The sequence below is a fragment of the Vigna unguiculata genome, chromosome 9 (assembly GCF_037176805.1).
Source record: "Vigna unguiculata cultivar grain cowpea cultivar isolate G323 ecotype 2 chromosome 9, ASM3717680v1, whole genome shotgun sequence".
NCBI lineage: Eukaryota > Viridiplantae > Streptophyta > Magnoliopsida > Fabales > Fabaceae > Vigna > Vigna unguiculata.
In genome coordinates, this window is record NC_140800.1 from 13,477,796 (window position 1) to 13,491,400 (window position 13,605).

Here is a 13,605-nt window from a genome sequence, read left to right on the forward strand (position 1 = left end):
CCTTTAAAATCTAAATAATAAGGTACAAGGATACAAAGAGATCAGAAATGGATCGCTTGTAGGAGATCGAAAATTTGAAAGTAGTCTCCTTGGGAAAATCTTTCCCTTAATTCACCCCATAATTCCTTAGCATAATTTATGTACATTACACTCTCTGCAATATATGGTGTGAAGGTTCTCATAACCCATGAGAAAATCATCACATTGCATCTTTTTAAGGCTTCATAACTTGGATCAGTTGGAAGAGGGGTTTTAATGCTGCCATTGACAAATTTCAGCTTGTTCTTGGAGAGCAAGGCACGTTACATGTTCATGCTCCTAGAAACATAGTTAGGATCATTTAAAACATTAGAAACTAGAACCAAACCTGGATTTTCTCCAGGATGTAGGTAGTAGGGACTGGTGGGTATGAGGGATTGGTCAAGATCAAAACTATCGGCCTTTTGGCAGGTGTTTTCCAGCTTTGTTTCAGATTTTCCATCCATGATTTTTCAAGAAAAATGCCATGAATCACTTTCTTGGTAGAGGATAGAGTTTTGCGGAAGCACAACAGGTTTAAAAACCTACTATGGTACCATATTCAAGTACCAGAACAACTCTTCCTCTCATATCAGCATGAGTAAGAGTGAGCGTCATGGCTGGCAGAGAAAAGAGAGAGAGTTGGAGAATAAGAAGATGACTACATCAAAGAGGGAGCTACAAATCTGGGGCGTGAGGCAAAGCAAAGCTCTAGAAGAGAGCAAGCGTGGAAAGGTAAGAAAATTGTGTGTATTTCTGTATATTGTGTTCTGTGTTACAAAAGGGGAGAAACCCAAAGGGGATTTTATATAAAAGGGAAAAAGGGGTTATAGAAACCTTAGATTATTGATTTAATCAGTAATTGTTCTATAGAAAGGAGAAAAAGAAAACCCTAAGGGGGTTAGGGTTTCAATAAATTTCTGTATACTTCATTAGAGGGATTATTTGGGTTTTGTTTAACTCTAAATGCGACAAAAAATTTAGAGCATATTTGAAAACAAGTTTACTCTCATGCATATTTAATCATCTTAATTCCAATTTCATGTTAAAATCAACTCACAAACTTACTCCAATCTTAATCCCTTATCAACTTGAGCTTACGATTCCTTATTAAGTTCCAATTTCTTGAATCCTCAAGCAAACAAGCCTTAATATCATGAGTCTTAATATTGATAATGAATCCTGATTCATCCCTATATACAAGCTTCATTAGGTACTTTGTTTCAATTCTAGGTCGTAAAAGATATTTTCCTACAATTCAATAATCAATAGTCTAGCCATGGGTGATCAAACCTTAAGCACAAAAGCAAAATACTAACTTGAATTGGAAAAGCAAATGTATTAACAACACAAATACATGAAAACTCGATTTATTACATCTAATCTCAACAATTATGTTTAACTCTTCATGGTGGAGAACGTAGAGCGTATAAATTGAAGAACTAGGGAAGAAATTAAAACCAAAGAGAAGATGGAGGACCTTTCCCAAGGCACCAAGCAGTTGCTTCATGCTCCAATCACGCCTCCCATTTGCATTTTAACCTCCAATTCGCAGTCCATCTCTCTTTTTAAGCATCAAAGAACCATGGAAGTAGATGGAGATCCAAGGAGGAAAATTGAGAGCTTTTCAGCATCCTTAACAGCTTCCATATGTCTCTCAGTCACACAAGGTGGAGAGAAATTGTGAGAGTGGAAATATGAGCCAAAATGCTTGCAAAAAACATGAATAAAAACCCAAATTTGACATCTCAGTGTCGATGTCGCTCGACAACCCTCTTCCAGTTCGTGTGTCGCCTAGCAAGACCATCCTTCACCCAATAAGAGTAGTGGACATAAAAGGTAAAATTACTGTTACCATCACTCACTTCTTTTTGTTGTTATTCCCTTTTAAAGATCATGAACAAGATAATCTCAACTATAATGTTGTGTTTGTTTCTATAAATGGATTTGGGGGAGTGAAATTGATAGAAAAGAGAGGTGAAAGTTAGGGGTGGCACAATGGGTCGTTCCATATGGGTCGACCTACCAACCCATCAAAATGGAGTGGGTCTGGTTGGAATTTTTAACCCGCCAATTCGTTTTGGCCCGACTCGCCTAACCTACCAAATTGACAAGCAAAAAACAAGCCAACTCCCTAGCATGTTTGCCTTTTTCTTAATTAAAAATAAAAATAAAAATAATTTAAAAGTTTAAATTTTCTATATGATATTTTTTTAAAGATTAAATATGTAATAGTATTATAATTTAAATCACTAACACTTACAAATTAAGTTATAATAATAAAGTAATTTAACATGTAAATGTAATAATTATTTTAATTTATCCAACTAAAAACATGAATTATTCAATTAAAATCATAAAAAAATATTTATATATTTAAATATGCTTTTAATATATATATATATATATATATATATATATATAAACTATTTTTTTAAATAAAAAATAAAAATATTTATATATATATATATATATATATATATAAAAACAAATATTTATTATATTTTATTACTAATACTTATTATTAGTATTTTAATTATTGGAAAGGGAAGCATCCTCACCTTCCTCTTCTTCTTCTACATTGGGGAGGGTTCCACACCTTTCTATGTGTACAACTAGTAAATGACTTTTATGTTTAGATTTAGTGGATAATTTGAGAGAGGGTAAGTAAATGAATTTGAGGGGATGAAAAGAGAATTGTGGTGTTGTTTGTTTTAAGAAAAATATGATATGATTTGAGTACGATGGGATGGGTATGATAGATTAAAAAAATGTTTCGATGGATAAAATTAAGTGATTATCATTTTACCCTTAAAGATAGATAAATGTCATATAAATTTAAATGTAAATTATTGAAATTATATTAAAATAGAATTGAAGTTATTTAAATTAAAAAAAAAGTTAAAATTGGAAAAATGAAATTAAAATTAAAATGAAATGAGTTATTATTATTGTTATTATTACTCTTTTACCCTATAGAATAATAGTTTTTATTGGAAAAACTAAATATTTTCATATATTAATAATCCATAAAAATAAACAGTACGCTTATTTTAAAATTAAAGATAAGATTTAAGGTAAATAAAATAAATATTATTATGTGGTGAGCCTTTCGGATAACCCTGCAGCATATATGGAATTGGGTGGAGAATCGATTCCCATAAAACATAATGGGCTCCAATGAGTGAGGAATCAATTTTCAAGAGGTAGAATCGTCATTTCACGTTATATGTACATCAAATACTCGTAAATCTTGATATCAATACGACGATGATGAAATTGTCTTACTCTCTCACAAATGCGCTCCAACAAATCGCTTCAAATATATGAAAACAAACAAACCCGTCACCCGCAAATCCATCTCGTTATACAGTAAATCATCAAAAAGCAAACACACACCAAGAGATGGCTTTTGTTTGTCAAGACTCAAAAGTTGATATGGTAAAAAAAAATCCTTAGCAACCCCAACAGAGAATGGCCAACTTTATAGAAAAGTTGTAAGTGCTTAGACATTGCCCCTGTTACACAGAATACCCAAGTTTCTTTACTTCTTCAATCCATTGAATGAGAGCAGAAGAGCATATACATGAAATTACTTCAAATAGTTTATTTTGTAAGAAATAGTTTATGATGGCAAGAGATGCTGGGTGTACAAAGATAGACAAATCCTTATTTGTTTTCTAAGGTTTTCTGTTTCATAATGTGTGTGTGTCTGTCATTGACCAGTTTAAGTTTTAACTGCTCTCTATTTCTTCAGTTAAATACACCAAAGTGAAGTAAAAGCTCAGAAAAGGGGAAGGGACAGACAACTAACATTTGACTCATCTTTTCATCTGAATTTAGCTCATGATATTGTTAAACAATGGCTAGGCTACTTGAAGGTTAAAAATATTTAATGAAGCACAAAAGAGGAACACATATAATACAAAGTTCTATATGAATGATAAGCCAATGGTTAATACTAGGTCCAAAGACCGAATAGAAGAAAAACTCAATACAAAAGATTTGGCCTAGCAGTTCCAAATAATACAAACAGAATATAAGTGGCCACTGATGTGTAACTTTCTCAACCAGTTTCTTGCTCAAATTCTTCACCCTCAGATTCCTCTACATTGTCAGCATCATCATCATCTGCCTCATTGTCAAAATCTTCTTTATCATTTTCGTTTGTGGTTTTCCCTATCACAATGAGGTTGCTGTTCATCTTCCTAATCTCATTGCACTGCAATGATTCATGACGACAATGACAGGCATGAGTATGAGTCGATGAACAATATGAAAAAAAAAATTCAAAGAACACACTGAATTGCACCTTGTAACCTACTATCTTCTTAAGTGAACACTGCCTTATGTAAATGGATAATCCAGGCCTTTTTCAAATGCATGATGTATATGTGGAAGATTTCTTTACATGTATGGCTTCTAGTCAAAACCATGAGAGGAGAGCCATGTAGCTAAGTTCAAGAAAGAGCTAGGTGCTAATGTGGAAAAATGTCTGAGGAGATTTTATTTGCTTTTGTGTGTTTGGTATGGCGTTTTCACGCCACATCCTTACCAAAAATCACATCCACAAGACTCAATGATCCAGAAGCTACTTTCTATTGTTTCATATAGATGTAGTGAGAAAACAACACCCATGTTGCAAACTTCATTCCAAACATACCCTTAGGCTATGTTTGGATTAAAGTTTGTAAACTTAAGTTAGGACAGAGTTCATTTTGTAATAGAACAGATGTTCTTTAAATTGAGTTTAAATCAGGCTCAATTCAAAACAATATATTTTTCATGTTTTACTTGTGAACATATTTCTGGGCCATGAAACTAAAAGCCAAACATGCACTTAGTATAATCCACTCCTAAGTTGAAGTCCGAGATTAATTCCATTAACCAGAGATAGTGATCATTAAACTAGGCTTTGCCTCTCTCCAAAAAGCTTAACACAACTAAAAACCAAACAGTGGTCAGATCAACAAGCGTAAGGCATCCAACCATCTTTTTGGGCCAAACTTAGTTGGCAGATTTTACCCACTAAACTGTCTTTCCCTAAGATATGAAATTTTAAGAGAAAGATGCTAACAACCTAATTATGTGAACAAAACCAAGAAACAAAATATTCCACCTATTATACCTCTCTGGAAGGAGAGAGAAGAATTTTGTCATAAATTTCAGACATGTGTGTTTAGATTAACATATTTGCAGAAAATCATGTGTAATAATTCTCATTTGTGAATTCCCGGTTATGACCACTTATTCACACTAATGTTTTTTATTACATATATGCTGCTCAACCATAGTTAATCATGTTCAAATTGCGCGACAGAAATTCAAGGAAGGAAAAATCTAAACCTTTAATCACATCATAATTCGTATGTACCATATGATAAAATCCCTACACGCCTCTGTAATCCCAAATTCCGAATCATTTGATTAGATACATTAGAAACCTAGAAAAAAAATGTGTGCAAAGATGTGTATAAAAGTGACAGAGTACAACCCAAAAGATACCGTTTTGAAGGAATTTATATGGCGTTAGAAACAGAATGTTATGAAGAGAGTTAACAGAAGAGAAAGGATGGGGGGTAGAGCCAAAAGAAATGACCTTTTCTTCGAAATCGGACTCTTCCATGGCGAGGAGGAGTTCTTCGTTTTGGGGATGGGGCCACTGAGAGGGTAGAAGAAACGACGTCGGAATAGTCCTGGTGGAGAGTGGGTACTGAGTCATGTATGCCGGAAACTGTAACATCTTTTCTTCCTCACTCACGCTCCAACGTCTCTATTTCATCTCACTTGTTATTTATCAACAAATAATAAAAAATGTTACATAATTTAAAATATATTAATTATCAAATTTTTTCATATATTTAGTTTATTATGAAATTGATTAATGGATCACTCTTTTTTTTTTCTTTCTTCAAAGTGAATTTATTTATTCGATCATTAAAAGCATCAAATGGCTTAAATTATTTCTTCATCCTTGCTCCGATTCTTATCGGGAGTAGTAAGCATTTCTACTCTTGATTTTTTTCTAATGACTTTGTTTCAAAAAGTAAAATGAATTTTTGATGGATTTCATATATTTGCTCTTTCTCCTAAAGATCCATTGTGTCCTTCTTGAAAATAGTACAATACATGAATCGATTATATTCATATTATTTTGCTCTTTGTCTATTGATTATACTCATTTTCTTTTGCTTTTGTCTCCCTCCATTTAGAGTACAACTATCTAATATTTTGATTATGTTACTAAAATTTGGTCTAATTTTTAGTAGAAATGTCAAATTGAATCAATCTGGCTCATATGGGTTAGTTCACCATGGGTTGAGCTAAAAAATGATCAACTCAACTCGGTTCATTTTTTTGATGAGTCAAAAATTTTGTAATCTGGCTTGACCCATCACGGGTTAGTGTGTTGGATCACTTACAATTTTTTTTTAATTTATTTTATATATTTATTGCATTATAATGAGAGTGAATTAACTCAATTTATTTGTTATAATAATGGAATCAAAGTCATCATTTAATTCTCGAACTATTATTATAAAGATAGTAGTTAAAAATTAAAGTATCAACGTATATAACTTCGCAAACAAATAAATCAAACATTCAAACTATTCAAATATTATAGAACAACATTCTAATATTTAAAAATATGAAATTATGAACCTATGTAATTAGAAGTAGTAAATAATTAAAAAAATTGTAAAAATTTGTTGGTGGATTAAGTGACCCACCTTCAATCCGGCTTGAACATGTTTTCCGTGGATTAAGTGAGTCGGGTTCAGTTCAACCCACTTTCAAAAAAAGTGAAATTTTTTCAATCCAACCCAATTCGAACCTATGGTGAGTTGGGTTGGCTAACAGGTTAGAACCCATTTTCACATCTCTAATTTTTAGGAATTTTTTCTCTAGAGTAAGTTGCTTCACATTATAGAGTTATACGAAGATACCCATAGCCTTCATTAAGGATTTAGGTCTTCCTCCAACTACTACATCTCCCTCAAATCTCTTTGGGAGAAGTAAGACAACTTTTACCTTTTCCCCTCCAAAACTTATTATTAACAAGATATCATTATATGCTTTTTGAAGGGTCTCAATGAACGTTTCTTAGTGGTATACTCTTAAATCTTGCTTTTTGATTATATATTTCTTCTATGTATCTTGTTTTCTCCATATTAGTTCGACAAGAATGTTAATTTTTGTTAATCGTCGAGGGAGCCAATTCATTTGTCAATGTTGTTGTTCTTCCTTTTATGGCAAAGACCTTGATAGAGTTCTCCTTCCAAATGGAGTTTCCAAACACAACTCCAACTACAAACGCACTAGTCACATCAGTAATGCATGCTATGACAAACATGGTTAACCTATTGGGCATCCTTTCTACCTCAAAAGTCCTTACTTCAAAAACATTGATAGTTACAATGACATGGTACTTCCTTTTGTTAATAATGTTGTCCAATAAGCATCTTTTGAGAATTCACATGTAACAATAGAGGCGGACCCAAATGAATCATGGTTTATGTAATATCCTAGTTGGATATTATTAATTAAAATGAAATAAAATAGAAATAAACACATTATAACTTATCTTCCCAAAACACGGGAAAATTTAAAACCTTTATTAACTCGTTCAGATATAAAATTCAAATTCCAATACCAATACTACAATTCAAAAACCAATAAAACATTGTTCTCAAATACATAAGAGTAAAAATCAGTAAATGCTATAAAAATAATTCTCCCAAGTTAGCCCATCTCCGGCTTTATGCCTCACCAGCACCACTTGTAACATCATCTGCTACGTTGTAATGCATTACACGATCATTGCCAAACACAAGCAGATAGGGTGAGCTAACGGATAAACACATAGACAATTCAAAATATAAATATGAATACACTTATCAAAGGAACTCCATCCTTTGATTCCATACCACATGGCCACCACCATGTTATCTATGTTCTACGGCTTTAGATGAATACCTCAAGATGTCCTTGCTGCAACACCTACAAGCCACAACTTGTAGAAGACGTGCGGGAAACCTGCTACAGACCACACTCCATAATGCCAAGTGGAGTTCTGAATACGAAGTATAGTTCGTAATATCCCTAGACTACCAAACTTGTCGGTTAAATACCGAGGAGGACAATCTTTCTGGAGCCATCCGTACAAGCCACAACTGGCACACTTACACCGGCAACACTTGCCAATTCGAGCCACAACTAAAGGATTTTTCGTGTTCATCCGCCATCTTGAGCCATAACTCAAGAGATGTCATTCTGAGCCACAACTCAAGGAATACCACGTGTTTACCCTCTATCCCGAGCCACAACTCAAGGGATACCATTCCGAGCCATAACTCAAAAAACACTCCAGGAAGTCGATCTTTAAGGTATCACCAAAGCATTGTAGACATATATATCCAAAGCAAAAAGGCATGTTGCCTCAGATTCGCCAGACAAAAATGAGATGAAAACCGCCTGGCAGAAGCGTCATGTCGCCAAGCGCCCCTAGAGTCGTTGTCCTTGCAAGTATCGCCTGATGGAATGTACCCATCACCAAGCGTTGAGCGCTCCAAAACCCTTCTACTTTGTAGCTCTCGCCTAGCGGTTCAACCTCACCCCCAGGTGTTACACCAGTACAGTGAATTTACTGGTTTCAGTCCCTGTAGAACGCTTCCACCCATTACTCCATTATGGCAATCACATCTTACTCTCTAAGTTGGTTGATACTACCATATACTATGGTCCATACTTTAAAATCAACAACCTCATTACCTAAATAGTGACAATGCTCTCATAGTTTTTCCATTAAGAGTTATTCTCACACTTTGACCTTTTCACAAGTAAAACCCAACCATAGAAACACCTCATCCATTGATAACATGTATCTCAAGCACAGTTTCCATCTCAATACACAAATTACAATCAGTACTTTTTATGAATCAACCTACTGCATTTCTAGCCTCAACCATCCATAATTCACCAAAAATCCAACCATACATTTCATAAGGTATCCACAGAGAGAATACCCAATTCTTATATCCCAACTGCAATTAAATTATGCACCATGACTGGTATCTCAACCTCTAATAAAATATTTCTCACATCATAACTCTCCATATTCCAATTTACTTCTAAAATTAGAACTTATGTATAATTTATGTATTTTCCTTCCTCAACACCAAGGTACTCGTGATCTATCATTGTCCTATTCTCTCTAGAACACGCCATTGATTTCCCCCTATGCCTCTAACGTCTAGAAACAAAACTACCACTCTGACATGCAGTGTCGCCTGGCGGCAGATTACGTCCTGCCAGGCGGCACATCAGTTTTTGGGAAACCCAAATTCTGTTGCACCTGTTACAGAAACCCCAAAATCCCAGAATGCCTTCTTCTGCCTAATTCCGCAATCCAATCATGTAATCATACATTTAGAAGCTCTAATTATCAAATGAAAGGTAAGCTTAACAATTCTTTCCGAAATTCATACATTAATTAATTTCATAACATAAAACCCCCAAATTTCCAAACCTTAAAACGACGTTCCTATAATTTTCTCAAAACAACCTCCATTAACAGTGTAATTCACAATTTCTAGTATCCATCAATCAACCCATGAATAAAACTCGATTCTTTCTCGATCAGAATCAACCCAAAAACCCCAAAACATCAAAATTGAGTCGAATAACTCGCGTCGCTTGGCGGGTGTTCATCACCCCTGGGCGGTTATACAGAAACCCAAAAACTAGGTTGGAAAGCTTGTGTCGCCTGGCGACCTGTTCCTACCGCCAGGCGGTTCCTCTCAAAAACCCATAATTTACACAACAAAGGCATGAGTCGCTTGGCGGCTTTGAAGGTCCCCCAGACAGTTTCTGGAAATTTTCAAAAACATGAACTCACGCATATTGGCACAATTTAACATATTAAAATATACATGCAATGATATAAAAAAGCAATACAAATAAAAAAAATGCAAGGTCCAGCTCCCCTAACATGAATTCCTTGCTTAAAATTGAGTATGTGATATTTCCTCCTTGATAAACAATGGTTTCCCTTATCTCTCCCACAGTTTAGCTCTTTCATTTCACTCACTAAACACTATTTTTCTCTAGAATTTCACTCCTCACAATGCTCTCCAATGTCCAGTCTCAAAAACTTTTCTTCTCTCCCTCAATTGGCCTCTTAAACGCGTCTTAATTAAGTTTAATGGCCATAAAACGAAAATTCCCATTAACTAAGTATAATTATCATTCAATGGTTGTTTTAGGGTAATTCTTCCAACCTTCTTGGCTACCCTCTTATGGCTAGGGTTTGTCTGACCATTCGCATTCATGCCAAAAAGAATTTTGGCAAGAAGGAACCTTAATTCATGTCTACTAAGGTTCAAACACACAACCACACAAATGTCAAATCAATTCACAACGATTCAACCAATTCATGTTTCGTGATAATTTCTTATAAATTTTTGATCATATTATCACTCATCATGATCAATCATATTACTAAAATAATAAACAATGAAAATAATTACACAATTGACATACATAGGACTTAAAACCAAGTCCTTTCAACATGGCCAAGTACTCTCAACCACTTGAGCTAGTACTTTTCCACATCATACAATTACCATAAAGGCTCCCACTAACCGTATTTATTTATTAATTAATTTTCTCAGATCTTACCGTTTACTCTCATCCGGCCCAAGCAAGCTAACATTTTTCTAATCAAACAAAAGAACCCCTTTATGGAATTCTTAGTATTTTCTTTGTTACTTTCACCTTAACTCAAGTAAACACACTTTCTCACCGTCATCACTACTTGTTCCATGCATCATGAGTTTGGAGCAACAAATCATATTACTTTTGTAAAAATAAGGCATGTTAATATACATATATCTAATGATGTCGTTATTAAAGTTTATTTGTTGGTATTGTCAAATTCCCCCAAATTGCATTATCCATCATGTGTTCTATGTCCCAAAATTTATTATATATATATATATATATATATATATATATATATATATATATATATATATATATATATATATATATCAAAAATTAATTTCTTCTCTTAAATACCCATTTAACTTTTTTTACAATTCTTGTCAAATATAGAAAATGGAAACTATCAAATGATTAGTTGAGCTAAGTTGACAAAAGAAATTTACGATTTAGAAAACAAGAGGGAAAGATACAACTCCATTTCATCTGTCAACAACATTATTGCCTCATTTGTCTTCTCTACCAACCTATGACATTTTAGGTTAGGTCGCATTTCTAAAACAACATCTCAATGAGTTACGAAATCAATTTCCTTTTATTTCAAACATGTTAATGGAAATAACAATATTCTTCCTCTAGAAAAACAACTAAAATTGTCTTCTTCTCCCAACGTTATTAAAGCTTCTACATCCTTTTATTTGTTTAGAGTCCTTTTTCCACTATTTCTATTCACGGTTACAAATATACTTTAAACATTATTGATACTTATAGTAGACTCACTTGAGTTGTTTTATTAACATCTAAAACCAAGATCAAAACACATGTTCAAATATTCGTTGTCTTTGCTAAAAATCAATTTGACACAAAAATAAGTTCATTTATTCAAATAATGGTCTAACACTTTTACTTAAAGATTTATTATTTTCTAAATAAATTATTCATCAAACTAGTTGTTTTTACAATCCCTAACAAAATGGTAGAGTTGAACAAAAAACATTTAACATATTTTTAATGTTATTTGTACACTTAGTTTTAATCTAATATCCCTAAACATTTTCGATCACATGCTATTAAACATGTTGTCTATTCAATTAACTATGTTCCTCTCCTATTATTCCAAACATGTGCCTTTATGAACTTTGTAACATCCCGACTGGATATTACGGATTTAAATAATAAAATAATGAAGTAAATAATAAAAATTCATTTATTATAACTGATATTCCCAAAACACGGGAAAATTAAAAACTTTTATTACTTTCACAATAAACCAAAATTCATAAGTATAAATAAGATTGTAATTATCCAAAAGTCCAGAATATTCATAATTACAAATTATTTGAAAGCATAAAAACTTCATAAAAGTTCTGATAAAATCTTCTCCCAAAACTAGCCCCGCTCCGTCTCTAGGCCTCATCAGATCCACCTGCAATAACATCTGCTCCCGTGTACCGCGTACACAATCATCGCCAAACACAATAAGCAGATAGGGTGAGCTAACAAATTACACATATATATAAATATTGCACAGTTATATATTGATGAAGGATTCTCTTGTTCCTTTTTAAGATTATTGAATATGGTGTGAGTTGATTAAGAAAGCTAAGTGAAATCCCCACTGGACATTAAGATAGCACGTTATCTAGATGTGAAGGTTCCTTTCACAAAGCTCAAAAGAAGAAGATGATGGATTGATTCAAAACAAAAAGGAAATGGAAAGCACATAAACCATAGAAAACCAAGAATAATTCAAAGGAAGAAGAAAATATAAAATGGAAAGGAAAGAAATGGTAAAAAATGTGAGAAACACGCCACTACAAGGCTAGGCTAGAAGCCATGGCAACCTTGAAGATGAGTGGATGTGTGCCGCCACTTGCTATGCAAGATAAGGCTTAAAAGTATTCACTCCCTAGGGAGGAAATTCTCACAAATGGTTGAGACACAAGAGTGTTTTTACTTCAAAATGTTCAACCCTTTTACATGTCTAGGAGCACCCCTTATATAGAAGAGTTTAGGGGTCTCTAAGCAAATAAAAGATACCTAAGGATGTCTTTACAAAAACCTAACCCTAGCTTCTAGAAACTAGGTCAAATAAGGTTACAAAAATGAGAGACAAAAGACCTAACTATGGTGTGTGCAAGGCTAATTTCATTCTAGCACAAAAGGAGACAAAGAATGTGTCTCACATGTCTCCAAAAAGTAGCCAAAGTGTGCTAAAAACAAAGGAGACAAAAGGTACATAGGTACACTTGCTTCATGCCTTTTACTTTATGCTTTATGTCTTTGCTTTACTCTCTCCTCCACATCATTTATGCTCCTCAATCACCATACGCCACCTAGCATTGCTTTTCTACTCTTAATTAACCTACAAAGCAAATAAACATAGATTAGCATGTTGGCTTAAGTCAAGTCAACTATAGTCAACAAGTCAAACCTAGTCAAAGGTCAACAAGTCAACTAAAGTTGATTCAACTAAGTCAACTTTGGAAATAAAAAATAACAACACAAATGAAAGGGATGAAGGATTAGTGAACTTCCTTTCTAAACATGCTTAGTCTTCTTAAGCATGTGCCTCCATCCTTGGTTGGGGTCAATCCTTCATCAAATATATATATCACACAATCACACCAATATTGCTGCAGTAAAATCGCCTGGCGGGGGACACGTATCGCCAGGCGCTGCCCGCTTCCAAACCGCCTGGAAGGTATGATGAGTCGAACCTTGGCTCACATTCAATATTTAAATTTTGGGAATTTAATATTATTTTTGCGCTTAAAGATTGTATTTAGTTGCATACTATATTATTGGGTATTATTGAGTTTAATAATGCAACTGTAATTTAATTTAGGTCCTTAAGAGTGTAAA

General features: G+C 33.7%; 1 protein-coding gene across 1 annotated transcript; it reads right to left on the bottom strand.

Moving 5' to 3' along the window:
* Window positions 1-3,893: 3,893 nt before the first annotated feature.
* On the bottom strand, window positions 3,894-5,808 carry LOC114162689 (transcription termination factor). The gene is made up of 2 exons (XM_028046645.2): window positions 5,618-5,808; window positions 3,894-4,240 (listed from the first exon to the last, which is right to left on the bottom strand). The coding sequence occupies exons 1-2, from the start codon at window positions 5,759-5,761 to the stop codon at window positions 4,085-4,087; spliced, it is 300 nt and encodes a 99-aa protein (XP_027902446.1). The 5' UTR covers window positions 5,762-5,808; the 3' UTR covers window positions 3,894-4,084.
* Window positions 5,809-13,605: the final 7,797 nt, after the last annotated feature.

What these genes read in the sequence shown, in the direction of transcription:
- LOC114162689 (XM_028046645.2), bottom strand. Translation starts at nt 5,761, where the DNA reads ATGTTACAGTTTCCGGCATACATGACTCAGTACCCACTCTCCACCAGG. An exon ending in AGTCCGATTTCGAAGAAAAG is followed by an intron (nt 4,241 to 5,617) that starts GTCATTTCTTTT and finishes GAATCATTGCAG; the next exon opens with TGCAATGAGATTAGGAAGAT.